Source organism: Ovis aries, chromosome 2 (assembly GCF_016772045.2).
Source record: "Ovis aries strain OAR_USU_Benz2616 breed Rambouillet chromosome 2, ARS-UI_Ramb_v3.0, whole genome shotgun sequence".
NCBI lineage: Eukaryota > Metazoa > Chordata > Mammalia > Artiodactyla > Bovidae > Ovis > Ovis aries.
The window spans coordinates 229164944-229183702 of NC_056055.1; the positions used below are offsets into that span (position 1 = coordinate 229164944).

The 18759-nt window shown below is 42.2% G+C and overlaps 1 protein-coding gene across 3 annotated transcripts in view; it reads left to right on the plus strand.

Annotated features, from left to right (window-relative positions):
* RHBDD1 (rhomboid domain containing 1) overlaps nt 1-18759 on the plus strand; it is a 135011-nt gene that overhangs the window by 55044 nt on the left and 61208 nt on the right. For all 3 annotated transcript variants that reach the window (XM_042244322.2, XM_012147329.5, XM_004004978.6), the window contains 2 exons: nt 7341-7429; nt 9819-9875. In XM_042244322.2, coding sequence (XP_042100256.1) covers nt 7341-7429; nt 9819-9875 — 146 coding nt within the window. The remainder of the gene's footprint in view (nt 1-7340; nt 7430-9818; nt 9876-18759) is intronic.

Consider the following 18759-nt stretch of genomic DNA (forward strand, 5'->3'; position numbering starts at 1 on the left):
TCTTTTAAGAAATTTGGAACAAAGAAGGGGGGATGTTCTTTTCCCCCATATAATTGGTTGCTCTTTCTATGTATCTCCTATTTTTAGATATGTATACGTGTATTGGGGTGTGTATAATGCATCAGAACCAGAGCTTCCCTGGTGGCTCAGACAGTAAAGATTCTGCCTGCAATGCAGGAGACCTGAGTTCGATTCCTGGGTCGAGGAGATCCCTGGAGAAGGGAATGGCTACCCCCTCCAGTATTCTTGCCTGGAGAATCCCATAGACAGAGGAGCCTCGTATGTTATATAGTTAAAGATATAATGTCATGGCCCTATGTATACAGATATTCTAGGAGTCAAGTAAAGTTAAATATATGAATTTTGAGTCATTCTTCCTCTCAATTTCCAACTTGGTATCCAGATATCTAGTGAATACTCCCCTAGGTATTTCTGTTTAACTGTCTTGCAGGCATCTCAGAGTAAACACATCAAAATGGAGCTCTTAGATTCTCCCCTCTTGCTCCCCTCTTTCTCTGGTTTTACCCATCTTAGTAGGTAGTTCTCTCATCTGTCTCATTACACAAGCTAGAAGCCTAGCTTTCTCCCTTTTCCTCACCCCTTGCACTGAATGTATCAACAAGTCCTTTATCTTGGCCACCAAATAGACCTCAAGCCATTCTTTTCTCTCCATGCTTACTGCTCCCACCCTCTTCCAAGCTGCTGCCTCTCACCTGAGCTACATTAGCCTCCTTCCTGGTCTGCTGACACTTGAGAGTCTGCTCAGCAGACAGAATAGATCACTCTTAAGAATCCTCCTTTTTAAACTTCTCCAGTGGCCTCCCAATGTACTTATGAAATGACCCAAATTCCTCCGCATGGCACCTAAGGCCTATAGGACTTGACCTTTATCTGTTTTTCTAAATTCATCTCATGCTGAAATTCATGGTTTCCATCATCTCACTGTATTCAGCCACCTCATAGCCATCTCAGTGTTTTTAAAACACCGAGTTCTTCCCTCCCTCAAAGTTCTTCCATATGTACTTTTCCCTGCCAGAGGCTCCCATCCTCGCCTCGTGGCCTGCCAGCTTCAAATCCTGTGTATGTCACTGTAGATGTCACTTAAGGAGCCATCCCAGACCGCCCTAGGGAAAGTGGCATCACTTCCCTACACTTAACACAATTTACTGTTAGTGTGTGTTTCCCCCACCAATTATAAACTCTGTGAGGCAGTGACTGTTTGTCTTGTTTATGTAGTAGTCAGTCAATAAGTATTTGGTGAATGAATGAATGCTACTTCCTTGAACCAGCTCGTGGGATTCTCTTGCTGCCAGGCTAAGAGACGTGGACTTGAGAGCCAAGCAATTGCTTGGTATCATCTATTATATTAGAAGTTCTTGTGTAAGAGAGGCTCTTCCAACCTTTGTCATGCTTATTTTTGTCTAGGTCTTGTTTGTCTGGGACTGAAGTAAATGTCAGCGGTCAGCTCCCAGCTCTGTCTTTGAGGTCGGTGCCATGTTTATCGAACCAACATGGAGAGTAGAGATCGCATTACCTTTAAGGAGATATAATACTGGAAGGAGACTAGTTTTTCCTTCTGAGCCCACAGTGAGCTGGAGAGGGTATGAGGAAGGTATGGTGAGAGATACACAGATGAGGTATCTCCCACAGTGCCATTGCTAAAGAATCAGGCTGGCTGTAGTTGAACAAAGCATCACAGATAGAAAACAGATGGTTTAAGAACAGGGTATCTTGGGAAGAAGCCATCTGATTGAGATTTTCCATAGTGATGTTCATTAAAGCTGAAACATTCTTGCTACATCTTGTTTCTGTCATGGGAGTCAGGGGCCTTTTATTAAGATCCCCAGACCTTCTGATCCACTCAGTCCCTACCTGGTAGTAGCTGCTTTTACAGGAGGAAATTCTGGAACATCCAGTACCAGAGGCCACTTCTAGCTGGCTGTCTTTAACCCTACCTTTTCGTCTTACCTTGTCCAACACTGGGTCTCCACCAAGTTGCGTCCTTAATGAGGTCTTTTGCTGTTCATCCATAGTGAGATCACGTCTTAGAGTAATTCATTGCCTGCTTTCTGAACTGTGCCTGAGAGGATCACCTCTGCAACTGTGGGCAGAGTTCACTGTTTAACAGAGGCCCTGTAGAGCTTGTCTTGGCTTCCGATCATAACTTTAGATTTGCTTCTTCAACAGTGCGTGTGACGGTAGGAACATTTGCATAACCACTTAGCTCAGTCTGACAAATAATTTGCCTGTTAAAGGAGTGGGGGGATCAGCTGACACTGGCATGGTAGGAAAGAATGCTGTGTGTTGGTATTCATAATATTGTCTGCATATCATCTGTGGAACTAAAATCCACAATGGTATCTTTTCTTCAGCTTTACTGAGAGGTAATTGACTTTTGATCCACAATAGTATCTTAGTTTTGCTCCCAAATTATCTTTCCACCATCACTATTCCTTACATGTAGCAACACTGATTTGAAATTTACTTTACTTTTTTTTTTTTTGAAGTTTTTTTCTATAAACACGTATTGAACCCCCACTCTGCTCAATACAGAAGTGCTACATCTCTGGAGGTCCACAGGATGAAAAACAATGAAGATTTTTCATAACTATAGAAAGACATGAGACCTCGGGTTGAAAAAGCAGCAGCAAATCTCAAGGAGAGAATTAAACCAGTTTACAACTGGAATGATCCATAATGGCAGTGAACCTAACATAAAGAGGAAATCTTAAACGCTGAGAGAAGAGCCAGATCACCTATAGAAAAATGACTGTCCGATGGTCAGAGCATTTCTTAGCAGCCGTAGTAGATTCAGAAATAGGACCTTCTTGAACCTATAAAGACTGGCAGAATTTTTTGCTCTCAGGCTTGAACTGAAAGAATTGCTAAACGTTGGATTTTAGAGAGAAAGAAATTGATCCCAGATGTAGGTTCCACCATGAGAGAGCCATGGGCCAACAAAGAAGTTGGACATGTTCATAAACGTAAGTGATCTAAGGGAATGGCTGCCTCTCTGTGTTAGGATTTGAATACAAACAAAATGTTTTTCCAATTGAGTATGTAACTGCTTAGACTTAGTGCCAGTATTTGAAATTCTTCTCTTTGTGATAAATTGTTTTCAGGCAAGGATTTTTAATCAGAGGTCCATGGATAGGACTCAGGGCATCTGTGAACTTCTTAAAATGATAACCTTGTGAATGTGGAGTCTTTCCGCAAACAAGATTCACGGCGTTTGTCACACATTTAAAGAGATTTAGAACCTGGACAAGTTAAAGGACTACTGGATCATTGTATTGTCCCCCAGTTAAGAAGAAATTATATCAGCACTTAACTCGCTCTGACGGTGAGATCGGAGCACCTGGATTTGAATTTCAGATCTGTCAGTTACTTTGCAGAACCATTGAGACCCTGGACAGGCAATTTGCCTTCTGTCTGTAGTTCACACAGCGCACATCCTGTGTGGCCACACACAGCAGTGGTATATCTGGCTCTTGTGACCACATCTCACCATCACAGTCAGTGTTTGACTATAGCTGTTAGGATTTTCTAGAGTCCCTCTTGAGCTATCAGAAGAAACAAAGCTTCTAAGTGATCAATTTTAGGCTATGATAATAGACTTAGTGCTGTTGTTTTGTTCAGTGAACACATGGTTTGTGTAATACATTGTCCAAGTGTGCAGGAGTGAGCATGGGGAGGAAGTGTGTGTGCAATCATTGTCTCTCCCAGTGGAACTTAATACTAAAGCAGCTATTCACTGGTGAGCAGTGTTTCTTGTGCTTTTGGAGTGTAGTTGTAATGTAGGTCAGGTGTGTGCGTTTTGTGTGTTAAGCTTAATTCTACTTCTCCACTCCTTCAGGAGTTGTTTACTAAGAACTAGAGTCAGGCCACTTCTCAGTGCTGCCGATGCTGTGCCAGGTGAGGTTGTAGATGCAGAGTTGAGGACAGTGGCTCTGTCTCTGAGGAACTACCGTAGATTAGGATGGAGGAGACAAGGTCACCACCAGATCCTCATGCCAACCTGAGACCTTCCCAGGCTGTTCCTAAAAGCAGGGTTTCCCCAGCCTGCCACTTGGGGTGTCAGCCGGCAGGTATAAGTAAGAGCAGAGGAGAGTGTACCTTCTAGGAGGGCTGCTGTGGAGCTCGGGGAGCCTCAGATGTCAGAAATGCTGAAACATCTGTTTAGCATGTGTCATTATGGTCCTAGCAACACAGTCTGTTTCTAGAGCTGTGACATTTGACATTCCCAGCCACTAATCAGAGAGCCTAGGTGTGTCTTCTTCCCTCAAAGCCCCAGGGCCTCCTTTATCCCTGCCTCCTCCCCAGCACCCCCGGGGCCAGGATAAAGTGTCCTAATCCTAGGACTGGACTACCCCATCCTACCAGGGAGAAGGAAGCTCCCAGCTCCACTTCTGTTTCTCCTCTGCAGGTCTGTTTCCTCTCTCATGACATGGCTATCTCTTAGAAGGCGAAGGGCAGTGGTTTGGCAAACAGTTACCTACAGCATGGAGCAGGTTAACTCACCTCTTGAGACAAGCATATGATTCCTTTGTCATGGATGGCATCCTTCCCTTTTCTGTGTATAATGTTGAGACTTTCTCAGGGGTTGGTTGGTTGTGTTAGCTATGCCGTGTGCAGCAGGTGGGATCTTAGTTTCCCGACCAGGAATCAAGCCTTCACCTGCTGCATTGGAAACGCAGGGTCTTAACCACTGGACCACTGGGGAAGTCCTGAGAGGTTCTCAGTTTTGATCGAATAAGACCATAAGCTCTGCGTATTTTTTATTTTAAAAGAAAACACTTCTGTATTGCTTAAATGAAATGATAAGGACAATAAGAGTGTTGAAATGGGACTTTAGTCGAAAATGCTGAATTTAGGCAGATAATGAAATATAGTCTCTGGTCTGCCCGCCTCCCTTCCTTAGTTATCTGTAATGTGATTATAACTTAGATTTCTACAAACCCATTTAGAGAGAGAAACTATGTTGTTGTTTGGTCGCTCCGTTGTGTCTGACTCTCTGCAACCCCATGGACTGTAGCCTGCCAGGCTCCTCTGTCCATGCATTCTCCAGGCAACAGTACTGGAGTGGACTGCCATTTCTTCCTCCAGGGGATCTTGCCGACCCAGGGACAGAACCCAAGTTGCCTGCATTGGCAAGGCAGATTCTTTACTGCTGAGCCACTGGGAAGCTTAATACAAAATATACGTCTTTTTTTTTTTTTTTTTACTATATTAACTATTGTGCTCTAATTTATAAATGAGGTTTAAACTTGATTGTTTAATAGGTTGGGATTTAAAACTGAAATTTTCTCCCATGTCACGTTATAGATATATAACGTACCATAAAGATTGGCTTAAAAAGTTTCAAAGATATTGATGTATTTTATTCTTTTCAGTTAAATTGAAGTTACTATTTTTAAAGTTTTGATTCTGGCCTCTTCTTTGCTCAAACCACCACTTTCTTTGCCATTGCTCGAACTAGTTGGAGAGTTTATTTGCCTAAAAATAGAATAAAATAAGTACAGTTCGGGTTTTTTTTGGAAAAGCTAAAGGAAAGCACAGTTAATATTGTTCTTCCTTGAAAATGGAAAACTGACTGTCTGATCCCGTGTTTTTATTAACAGGTCAAACATGCTGTTAGTTAGAGATATTTGATGAAAATAACAGCTATCCTTAAGGAATGGTTATGTGAATGTGTGTATGTGTGTGCATACATGCACGCCCGCACATGGTATGTCTTTCAGTGTGTGTAGATGCATGCGGAGCCTTGTTTGGGCAGTAGTGTGATTGAATTGGCTATTGGGCAGGACCGTCCTGACTACACAAGGCTTCCTTTCATCTTTTTCTCTGAAGTGCTCCCTTGTCTGTTTCTTTCCTGCGAGCCAGCAACTCTCCCTGGCCCTGAGACCGTGACAGTTACTTGTGGCGGCCTCACTTGTGGCGTTAAGGGCCTCTTGCCCCTGTCCTTTGCTGCCGTGGTCACAAGGGATATTGGACTTGATTCTGCGTCTCGCGAGGGTGATGGCGTCAGTGGCACGGCTCAGTCCCTGCCATGGCACAGCCAGTGCTCTGAGGCCGAAGGTACAGCGACTTTAAGTTGCCTCCTGCTCTTCTTGCTGAAACCATCCTGGGACACTGGAATTATGCATTCCACACATATTTGGGTGTCTGTCCTGTGCCAGGCACCATCCTAGGTGTGCGAGATACCTCTGTGTAAACCACAAAACTCACTGTGCTCTTGGAGTTCACATCAGCTCCTTGGTAACTTTTGAAGGAAGAGGAGCCCTTCACCTGAGATGTGAAGAGTTTTTATGACGGGGTACTCTTCAGTTTAGCCGTGGGGTCACCAGTGAGCTCTTGAGGGGTATGGCAGTGGGCTGTAGGGGTGGGTTTAGTAGGAGATGAGGACAGAGAGAAGAGATGGGCAGGGCCATGAGTGGGAAGGCCTTGAGCACAGGCTAAAGTGTCTGTAAGCAGAGGAGTCAGTGAGCCCAACAGGATGGCAGTGACATACATGACCTCACCTCCTTTTGGGGAAAATAACTGATGGAGGGCGTGGGCTGCACTGAGAATGGGAGCTGGGGGTGGCAGAAAGCCAGGCTGGATGATCTTCAATTTACTCCTTTTACTCATTCAGCGTATACGTAGCTGGGGCTTGCCTTGTATTTATATTTAGAAGCAATTTCTAATCATAGATGCTATTTTAAGAAGAGTGGAACTGATTTAAAGCTCTATCTCATCTTTCAAGCTTGAGGTTTACATTTTGGGGTTTTTGGGGGGCTGAGGGACTGAAAGATCCACATTTATGTGAGGAGTGCGAGAAGGGGTGGACATCTCAATCTCTTCTGCAAAGTTTTCTCTTGCTCTTTGCCTCCCTAGTCAGAGTGGGAAAACTGTAGCTGTCTGGTCTGCAGTGAACACAGGTAACAGCCGTCCCTCACAGTGGCTGACTAATTCAAGATTTTAATTCAGAGGAAATGGATTTCATTGATACTTCCTAATAAGAGCTACAGGCATAAAATTGGAAGAAGTATAATGGGTTGTCTTGACAAAAACGCTTCTGCTGTCCTGAAGGAGCCAGGTCACTTCTCTTGGTCAAGGAAGGAGATTGCCTTTTAAACCTGTTATGCTTGTTATTCATTGTACTTTTTTTTTTTTTTTTTTTCCTTGTAAGGTAGGAAGTGATGCCCTTGGGACTGAGTTAAATGCTGCTCAGCATGAAAGATGTGATGCGGAACTAGAGCCTGCAAACTGTGATTAACTGACACGCCCCTGGCTATTGAGAAGACAGTGTATAGTCCGCAGCAGAGCAAACACTCATGAAGGTTCTGCTTCTCTCCTAGGACTTCCTTTGCTGGGCATCTGGCTGGAATTCTTGTTGGACTGATGTACACTCATGGGCCTCTGAAGAAGATCATGGAATCGTGCACAGGTATGGAGAACAGGACTTCTTCACTGGCTTAATGGTAAAGAATCCACCTGCCACAACGCAGGAGACATAAAAGACGCTAGTTCGTTCCCTGAGTTAGCAAGATCCCCTGGAGTAGGAAATGGCAATCCACTCCAGTGTTCTTGCCTGGAGAATTCCATGGACAGAGGAGCCTGGCGGCCTGTAGTCCATGGGGTCGCAAAGTCAGACACGACTGAGGAACTGAGCACATAAGCACAGAACACCTTTGGCTTGGCTAGTTGGAAGTTCATCTTCGTTTTAATGGGAATAAAAGCAACCCCAAGTTTCCCTGTGATTCAACTTAGGAATTCCCTAATAGGCTCTTTTTAAACTAAGAGGTGAACCAGCTGGTGCTGGTCCTCTCGTGGCTCCAAAAAGAAGACTGAAAGCCCCAGTTTTAAACCTGATGCTTTCTTAGGGGACAAATGAGGTACACACTTAAACACCCACAGCATTATTGCCGCTTACTGAAAACCACTATTTCCTTGAAATTGAGAGAACTAAAGCAGGTTTAAAATATGCTTTCTTCTGTAATATTCCATGAATTCAAAGTGCAAGGCAAAGTTAAAAGAAGAAAGACAAATCTGTACTGAAGTACAAGGTCAGTATTTTAGAGAATTCAGAATGACTGCTAGGTCCTTGGCGGGCGAGACGTTTTTTCATGCGTGGCCAAACCAAGTCTGTTATTCCTGAAGCATGGCTCCTGCTTTTTAATTTAAAAAAGTATTTCCCTTCTAATTGCTGCTCAATGAAAATACTTTATTTTACTTAGGAAACCTATGAATTGTTTGGCTCTCTTAATTGAAAATGCTATACTAGTCATGACTTATAAGGAGACTGTTTTACAAACACTTGTTCTATAGACCATATGAGTTCCAATATTTTATCTTTTACTCATGGGGAATCTTCTGAGACTATTTTACCTTCTCTTGAACCATAAATAATTTGTTTTCACTATTTGTGCCGATGATTGGTATTCTTACAAACCATATAATATTCATGATATTAGAAAGCTTTCTAAACATTGTGCTCTTGCCTTTATTAGCTGGTTGTATTTACTTTTGGGTAATTTTTACAGACTGTGTTGCATCCACACAAGTTTTTATTTTCCTACATTTGCATCTTACAGTGTTTCTGGTGTGTGTGCCTGGAGGAGACAGCAGGAGCCCCCTGTATTGAAAATGTAGCATTTTATTATATTTTTGATACAACGTAATTATGGAAATCTTGTTATGAGTTTTGTTGCCCAAACGTCCTCAGTGCTGATATAGGAAAAGAAATTATTCTTAGAAGTCTAATATTTTGTTTCTTTTGTGTGTGTGTGTGAGGATTAAGTGGTTATTAAAGCTTTCTTACAGACATATTATGAAATTTAGGCAAATATTTTGTTTTTAAAGAGGATTTTCCCCATAATTGTAACATTTTAACTTTTAGTTTCCTCCCTGAAACCTTGCCTGTTTTCTAAGGAGACTTATTTTTACATCATTATATTTTCAGACAAGAGATAACAAAGTTAGGTGAGGGTGTTAGTGAGAGTGTATACTGGTGCAGCCACTATGGAAAATAGCATGGAGGGTCCTCAAAAAATAAAAAATAATGATCCAGGAATCCCACTTCTGTGCATATTTCCAAAGGAAAAGAAATCAATGTCCCGAAGATATATCTGTACTCCCATGTTCCTTATAGCATTTGTTCACTATAGCCAGTATAGGGAAACATCCCAAATGGGTGATGAATGGGTGAAGAAAATGTGGTGTGTGTGTATATATAATGGAGTATTATCAGTCGTGCAGAGAACACTAATCCTGTTTTCGATAAAGTCGGTGAGCCAAGAGGACACTGTGCTAAGTGAAATAAGCCGGATAATTAAGTATGTTGTCACTTACAGGTGAAATCTAAAAAACTCTGAACTCACAGAACCAGAGAGTAGAACAGTGGTTTCCAGGCGGTGGCAGGTGGGGTAGATGCAGAGGTTGGTCAAAGGGTACAAGCTTTCAGTTATAAGATGAGTAAGCTCTGGGGATGTAATGTTCAGCATTGTGACTATAGTTAATAGCACTTTATTAATATTTGAAAGAGTACTTGAAATTTACTAAGAGAATAGATCTTATGTTTTCTCATATATATACACACACAATGGTAAGTATATAAAGTGATAGATGTGTTAATTACCATAATGGTGGTTATCATTTCATAACATATATGTATATTAAATCACCCCATTGTACACCTTTTAAAAAAATCACGACCAACCCAAACACATACAATTTTAATTTGTTAATCATACTTCAGTAAAACTGGCAATAGGGGTCAGGGTAGAGCCTATGGCTACAATTAAAATGTTTTGTTTTGTTTTTTCCTTCATATTTAGGCATTTTCCCATCCAATATTGATTACCCAGGACAGCAGTACTACTTTAATAGTTCAGGTAAGTAACTTTATTTCATTTGATACAGTTAAACTTGTTTTTTAAAATTACACTGTTTGTTACTACAGAGCTCCCGTAAGATAATATGAGTTATGCTATTGCAGAGTACACCAGACTTTAGGTCCTTGTGCCTCTAATGTCCCTGAAAGCTAGATGGCGGCGCTGTCCAGGGAGCATATTTGGGTGCGTTGTTAGGGAAAGAGGGAATTCCAGCCAGAAAATGTTAAATGATTGGTTTGAGGTTTCTCAGACTTGTTAAGATTTGTATGGGAAACAGGCCCCTTGATACTCAGCCTAAGAGACCATTCACTGGCTAAGTGTTAGAAGTTACTTTCATATATACTTTCATATATACTTTCATAGTTCTCCACGGTCCACTCCACCTACATATTCAGGAAGAATCACACTTACTGGAAGAAGCTAAGATAGGCATTCCTTTAACAGTTAAAGAGGAGAAGGTATTTTTTTCTAGAGGTCTTTGTAAATAGGTAGAAAGGACTTCCTATTCAAGCATATGACCCTTTTTAAGCTAAAGCCCTTACGTTCCAGCCTGGCAAGCTGCACTGTAATATCCCGGATCAGTACCAGCAGACAAGCAGCAGAGAGCCTAAGCGCCAGAGGCAGGGGGTGGCTTTGTAGTCCTGCCTGTCGAGAACCACTGTAACTTAAATCTGGGGTCAGCAACCTTTCCTGTAAAGGGCCAGGTAGCTACTGTTTGAGAGTCTAAAGGCTTTGTTGACCGTATGTAGTTTTTGTCTCAACTAGGCAACCTGTCATCATAGTGTGACGATGACCATACACTGTTCAGTCACTCAGTCATGTCCTATTCTTTGTGACCCCATGGCCTCTAGCATACCAGTCTCCTCTGTCCATGGCATTTTCCAGGAAAGAATACTGGAGTGGATTGCCATGTCCTCCTCCAGGGGATCTTCCCAACCCAGGGATCAAACCTGAGTCTTTGCATCTCTTGCATTGGCAAGTGGGTTCTTTACCACTAGTGTCACCTGGGAAGCCAACCAGATACTATTCATAAGCAGAGGTCCTCAGCTGTGTTCCAGTAAAACCTTATTTATAAGAACAGGCAGTGGGTTGTATTTGTACTCCGACTTGTAGCTTTTTGACCCCTGGCTTAAATAATACAAGTACAAAGAACTATATAATTAGATATATATTAGTGCTTTTGCTTTGTTTTCCCATACAGTATTCCCACCCTCAGTCTGGTTTACCCAGTAGCACTCTGTGGGTGGTCATGCTGTGCACGTTTGTCAGACTGACCACCGTGGGAGAGAAAGAAAGAGCTATGGTCCTTGTCTCAGAGTTATAACCAGGACTTGATTGTAGGTGCCGTACATTTGGAAAGGCAAAACAGTAGAAGCGAATAGGACTAATCTGGGTATAGAAAACAGAATGGTGGACCGTGGAATCAAGTAGTACAGAATAACATGATGATAGTTAATGTTCAACAGAATCTCCAGTTGACCCCAGGAAGATTTCCGGAGGTATTTCTGTACACATAGTTTTCTCCTTTGGTGTATTCCGCCCTGAAAATTCCAGCTCTACTCAGGGAGCCTGCTGCATCTGCCTGTGTCCTTCCCTGCTCCCTGAACCACAGTCTAGAGAGTGCCTTCAGGCTCATTTCCTTTATTTCCCTTCTCTCAAGATTCAGAATCTTGAACTGCCAATTATACAATGCCTGAAAACATCCATCTCGTATGTTTTCTCCCATCTCCTACTTGATTTGGTAGGAGATCTAATCCAGGCCCAGCTGTTCCTTCCTGGCAGAGGTAGGAGCCCATTTCAGAGATACTGATGCAGTGCAGTCAGTGCTCAGCCTGGAGGGAGGGGGCAGGGTTGCAGTTACTGGAGGTCATCCAGAAGAGGTGGAGTGCTGTGTCTTGATGAGTTAAGCAAGCATCCTTACTTAACTTGATGAAGTTAAGGAAAGCAATGAAAGGAAAGGGCTTTTCAACCCTTTATGAAAAGCCTGCCTGGAATTTCCAGAATGTAATAGAGTGCCACTGAATGATTTACTCAGTAGAATGATACTGCTAAGAGTTACAATCAAGATACGTTTTTGATGTCGTTGTGAAGGCTTGGATCGTGATGGTCAAACTTGGCTGTTTATGTGAACCACCTGCGAAGCTTTTACAGTGTGTCCATGGCTTGAATTCAACCCAGACCAGTTAACTTATAATTGGGATAGAGACAGGGACTTGGGTCTTTTTTTTTTTTTAAAAAAAAAAAAAAGCTTCTCAAGTGATTCTGATGGATTCAGGAAGAAAAATCATAGGCTTAGATGATTGGAATTACGTAGGCTTATGGACTACAGTGAAGAATACTGTTGTTCCCCAACTGCTTCTCTCTGAGGCTTTCACTTCTGATGCTCTGGAGGCTTAAAATCCTAGAACTGTGGTCTTGGTGCAGGAGAGGAACAGTTGCTACACAGTGCAAGCTCACTTGTTTCTATCTGAACTCACCCGAAGCGAGGAGGTGTGATGATTAGTTGTCAACAGAGCTGATATAGTCTTATGGAAGAACACTGGGTCCTTTTGGTTGTTGGTTATGGAGGCCAGCTCACACTGACTTAAGTTTGAGTAGAGGTTTCTCAGCCCATGTGACTCGAAAGAGATGAATCATACAGGAAGACTGTTTTGGCTCTGTCTCCCATTGTGATTTCTCTCTTCCTGTTGACCTTATTCTCTCCAGTATATATGGCTCCTAATACCTCAGAGTACTCAAGGAAAAGGGGCTTCTCTCCTGGTTCATTTTTTAAATATCCGAGAGAAACAGGAATGATCCTCTGGATGAAGAGAATAATAACATATTTGTGCACAGACGTGGCTTGAACTATCATAAATGACCTCATCCCAACATCTTCTGTGACAATTGGGAATTGAGGTTTAAAAATGTTAAGTATTTTGGCTAAAGTCATATGGGCACTTAGTTACATAACTAGGACTAAACATGCAGGTCACCGATTCCTAGCCTCTGCTGTTTCTGTTGTACAGGGATATGACATGGGCATTCTACTGATTTAACCTTACCAAAGGGGGCAGGTTCCCTTCAGACTTTTCTTTCATCTTTTTTGAACTTACTAAGAAAAAAAGGGAAACCTGCTAAAAGCCTCCTTCATATGAAAGAGGCATAAGCAGAGCAGACACACAGACCAGAGAATGAAAGGCAGCAGTAAAAGCCTCTCTTGCCTTCCTTTCCTATCCCCTGGAAGATTATCATATTTATATTTCTTCCACTGAAGTGATTGGATTTCTTCAAAGGCAGCACTACATAAGGCCAGGTGGCCATGCTAATGGTCACCTAGGGAACTTTTATGAGAGCATATGTATCTCTTACAGGCAATGATTTATTCTGAATATGGCTGTCCTTAGCTGGAAAAGAATTTATAGGTCACAGAACCTCATGAATGTTTAAAAAGCTGTTACCAATCTTTCTGATCTTGGTGGTGTTTCTTGATCTCTTTTGCCATGAAATCCTGGTATGTGTATAAGGAACAGATGGAGTAGTTTATAGAATAATGATAACCAGAATTTCTTTTATTACAGAGCCAAAGTGTATAACTACAAAAGAATATTAGACTAGCATTCAGCACAGGATAGAATTTAAACTTATTTATCTCAAGTGTATGATTGTTAGGTTTTTCCAGCCGTGTTTACTATGAAGATTTTAAAATATTTGATTGGGCCAGTGGAACAGCTGTAGAAAATTTTTGGTCCTAGGAGACCTCTTCTCATTGTAATAGATATTGATGGGATCTTTGGTCCTGTTGATAACTCATGACTGACGATGTAGAACGTTTAGCCACACTAGTCTTTTTGACTTAAAGCATTAAAACTTTCCCTTTCTCTCTCCCCATGTTTTGTCTGGCAAGTACCAAATTAGATTTTATAATATTCAGATGTTTGGAGTTGTAGGCTTTATTTTGTGAAGGCACTGCTCAGTTGTACTTTAAATAAGAAATAGCACGAAGAAAGATGTTCTCTATCAAGAAAACATTGCCTCAAATCGTAGCAAATTTATCTGTCAATTGAAACTCCACAGATGTAGGTCGTGTTTCTGGTATCTGTGTAGATAGGTATTCAGAGCTTTGGGGCTATTTTGGATTTTGAATTAGCCAAATATTTTTGAGGGTAGATAGGTAGAAATGCTGCGTAGACCTTCTGCAACAAAATGACTTTCCACTGGGATTTGAAAGTGGTAATGAGCCATATGGAAAAGTGCCCAATGTGCTTCTCATGTTGCAGTGGAATAATTGGCACTCTTAGGGAATCGGGCAGTCTCTCTATTCAGGATTGCTGAAGCATCCTGTGGTATTCAGTGATTTGTCCATAAATATTCTATTATGTTGTGGAATGGTTGCCCCTGTCTTTTTGTTCTTTGTGAAGTAGATGTATTTATTATGTATTGATCACTTGTCCTTATGTGAAAGGTTTGAGGGGTTATTTTTTTGGTTGGTGGGCTTTTTTTTGTTTTGTTATGTTTTTTGGCTTTTCAGTGAAACGCACAGAAAGCAAGGTTTGTAGCAGTGCCATAGTCTCCTTTATCTTAGGATATGAAACTTGCTGGTATGTGTTGCCCAACACAGTAGTGGGAGCTGAATTTTTCTGATTGTTCTGTTGAGTAGAAGCCAATTTGAGGAAGAGTGTCCATATTAAAAATTGTGTCCAGATCCCATTTCAGTCCTAAATCATTGAGGGGATTTGAGGATATATCCTTATCCTGATTTAAATATCATAATGTTTATATATTGACATGGGAAATGTGAGAGAGAATACAGAAGTTGGGTTACAGGAGGTGTTTGGTAAATCCCCACTAATTTCTGGGCTTCCCTGGTGGCTCAGCTGGTAAAGAAAGTGAAAGTGAAAGTCACTCAGTTGTGTCCATCTCTTTGTGACCCCATGATCATATAGTCCATAGAATTCTCCAGGCCAGAATACTAGAGTGGGTAGTCGTTCTCTTCTCCAGGGGATCTTCCCAGCCAAGGGATCGAACCTAGGTCTCCCACACTGCAAGTGGATCCTTTACCAGTTGAGCCACTTAAACATGAAAACATTATGCTGAATGAAATAAGCCATACGTGAATCACAACATATTATATGATTCCTTTAATAAAATTGTCCATAATAGGCATACCTATGGAGGCAGAAAGTAGACCCGTGTTTGTTTAGGACTAGGATGATCAGCTTAAAACTCAACATTCAAAAAACTAAGATAATGGCATCTGGTCCCATCACTTCATGGCAAATAGATGGGGAAACAATGGAATCAGTGGCAGACTTTATTTTCTTGGGTTCCAGAATCACTGCAGATGGTGACTGCAGCCATGAAATTAAAAAACACTTTCTCCTTGGGAGGAACGCTATGACACACCTGCTGCTGCTGCTGAGTCGCTTCAGTCATGTCCGACTCTGTGAGACCCCACAGACAGCAGCCCACCAGGCTCCCCCGTCCCTGGGATTCTCCAGGCAAGAACACTGGAGTGGGCTGCCATTTCCTTCTCCAATGCATGAAAGTGAGAAGTGAAAGTGAAGTCGCTCATTCGTGTCTGACTCTTTGTGACCCCATGGACTGCAGCCCACCAGGCTCCTCCGTCCATGGGATTTTCCAGGCAAGAGTACTGGAGTGGGGTGCAGTTGCCTTCTCCAATGACACACCTAGACAGCATCAAAAAGTAGACACATTACTGACAAAGGTCTGTCTAGTCAAAGCTATGGTTTTTCCAGTAGTCATGTATGGATATGAAAGTTGGACCATAAAGAAAGCTGAGCACTGTAGAACTGATACTTTTGAACTGTGGTGTTGGAGAAGACTCTTGAGAGTCCCTTGGACTGCAAGGAGATCCAACCAGTCAATCCTAAAGTAAATCAGTCCTGAATATCCATTGGAAGGACTGATGCTAAAGCTGAAACTTCAATACTTTCACTACCTGATGCGAAGAACTGATTCACTGGAAAAGACCCTGATGCTGGGAAAGATTGAAAGCAGGAGAAGGGGACGACAGAGGATGAGATGGTTGGATGGCATCACCGACTCGAACAGGAGTTTGAACAAGCTCCAGGAGTTGGTGATGGTCATTCCAGGTGAAGCCTGGCGTGCTTCAGTTCATGGGGTCGCAAAGAGTTGGACATGACTGAGTGACTGAACTGAACTGAGGCTGATCGGGGGCTGGTAAGTGAAAGATTGTTGATTTCATACACACAGGCACACCACAGAGTTAGTAAAGTATAGCAGAAAACATGTTTACTAGGAGAGTAAGGAACTAGAGCTCCCATCATCCTTTCCTTGTCTTGAAGATCCCAGACAAGCCCCCAAGACGAAAGGTTGCTGCTGTGAGCTGTGTGTTACATGGGATTTGTGACCTCCGGAGGAGAGGATTTTGATCCGGGGTCAGAGATGAGGCTTGACTACTTGGAGCTTTTTGTGTAGCGAAGTTTTATTAAAATGTGATCGAGATAGGGAAAGCCTCTGACATAGACATCAGAAGGGGCCAGAAAGAGTGCCTGCTTTTCTGGTTTTTAGGAAGGTGTTTTATGTCTTGTAGAAAGCTATTAATCAGATGAGAGCGATGCCTCCAGGTTGAAGGAGCTGCACTAGGCCCCTTTCCCACAGTATGCACTTTTGAGATAGGTTGGCCAGAGGTGTGTCGTCCCCAGGCCATGAAACAATTGACAGGAATACTGGCTTGTTGAGCCATTATCAGCCCAAGGTTTGAGGAAAGAAAAAAAGTCTTAGGGGGAACCATTTTGAAGAAAGGCAAATTCCAAAGCAAATACATAGTTTCATTAACATAAGAAAAACACATTGGTTAGCTCAAGGCCGAACCGGATGTCCTCAATACAGAATTACTAGAAGCCTCTTTTAATTTTGTGTAGAGAAGGAAAACAGACTGCCGCTTGCAGTTTATTTCCTCCTGCCGCTTGGGAACCTCCGGCCTTCCTGCCTGTTAACTCTCTCGCGTAACTAAAGAGTGCAGGTTTCTTTGGGGGATGATAAGTGTTCTCAAGTTGTTTATGGTAATGACGGCACAAGTCCATGAATTTACTAAAATCCATTGAGTTATATGCTCTAAACTGATGAATTATATAGTATGTCAGTTAAATCTCTTGAAAGTTGTTGTAAAAACACAACCAACAGACACAGATACTTTACATGGCAAATATTTATATAAGCACTTAGAGTTAGATTATCCAGCTGAGTTCTATTGTCATTTCATTTTTTAAGACTAATTACCAGAAATTTTGAACATGAAATTTTAATTAACCAGGTTCTACCCTACAGAGTTCTTCTCGTTGGCTTCCCCGCCCCCAACACCCCTATAGTCTTATTAAAGCAATAAGTTTAAACTCAGGCCTGTACTGTGGTGATATGGAGGCATATGGCACAAGATGCATAGTGAAGGGTAGGAATTTTCATCAGCAACAGGAGCACATTGATTAAACATTTGAAACATTATCTTCAAAGGGTATGACAGTGGCAAAAGAGAAGGAAAAAAAAATCAAGTGGATTCTCTCTCATTATGGGCGTCCCAGGTGTCACTAGTGATAAAGAACCTACCTACCAATGCCGGAGACATAAGAGACTCGAGAAGATCCCCACAAGGAGGGCAGGGTAACCCACTCCAGTTTTCTTGCCTGGACAATCTCCATGAACAGAGGAGCCTGGTGGGCTACAGTCCATCGAATTGCAAAGAGTCGGACACGACTGCAATGACTTAGCATGTACGCAGTCTCTCATGCCAGAATTAAGTTGTCAGTCTTATGTGGGGAAAAATAACCTCTTCCAAACAAATTCCATAAATATGAGCAATAAAATAAACTCAAATTGAGTTGAAAAGTTTGATGGAAACATCTTGCAAAAGTCAATTTGCCCCTTGTTAATAGTATGTAAAAGTTTGACTCTTAAAGCATTATTTAACGGCCACACTATCTCATCTCTCCTTTGATCTAGCAACCAGTTTCTTGAAAGGGCTAATAATACAAACTATGATCTCTGGCATAGAATTACAATTAGAGAAACTCTATCTTTTATATCTCACTGTAGTTATTACCATCTGAAGTATCATACCTAACACAGAAGTCCTACAGTATATGTAGTAAATATTGGTCTGTCTGTCATTGTTTGGAACCACTGGACAGTAAGGCTTTATCAACTGTCATTTTAACCATTCTGTCACGTCCAGCCAAGTCTTCACTGACAGTGTTAAGTAGCTGTAAACTGAAAGAACCCACTCCATACATCAATAGCCCATTCCAGTCCCCTTCCAGTACTACTCATGCCTTCTAAATTAGTATCTTCTTATGTAAAATAGTTAATAAGAACCTAATATAGAGCACGGGCTTTCCAGGTGGCTCAGTGGTAAAGAATCTGCCTGCAATGCGAGAGACACAGGTTCGATCCCTGGGTCAGGAAGATCCCTTGGAGAAGGGCATGGCAACTCACTCCAGTATTCTTACCTGGAAAATCCCATGATCTTTTCCAGTGAATTGGCTATTCACATCGGGTGGCCAAAGTATTGGAGCTTCAGCATCAATCCTTCCAGTGAATATTCAGGACTGATTTCCTTTAGAATTGACTGGTTTGGTCTCTTTGCTGTATGGGAAAGTGAAAGTGAAAGAAAGTAAAGTCGCTCAGTCGTGTCTGACTCTGTGCGACCCCATGGACTTCAGTCTGCCAGGCTCCTCCGTCCAGGGGATTTTCCAGGCAGGAATCTGGAGTGGGTTGCCATTTCCTTCTCCAGGGGATCTTCTGACCCAGGGATTGAACCCAGGTCTCCCGCACTGCAGGTAGACTCTCTACCGTGTGAGCCACCAGGGAAGCCCAAGTGAAGTAAAAGTCGCTCAGTCGTGTCCAACTCTTCACGACCCCATGG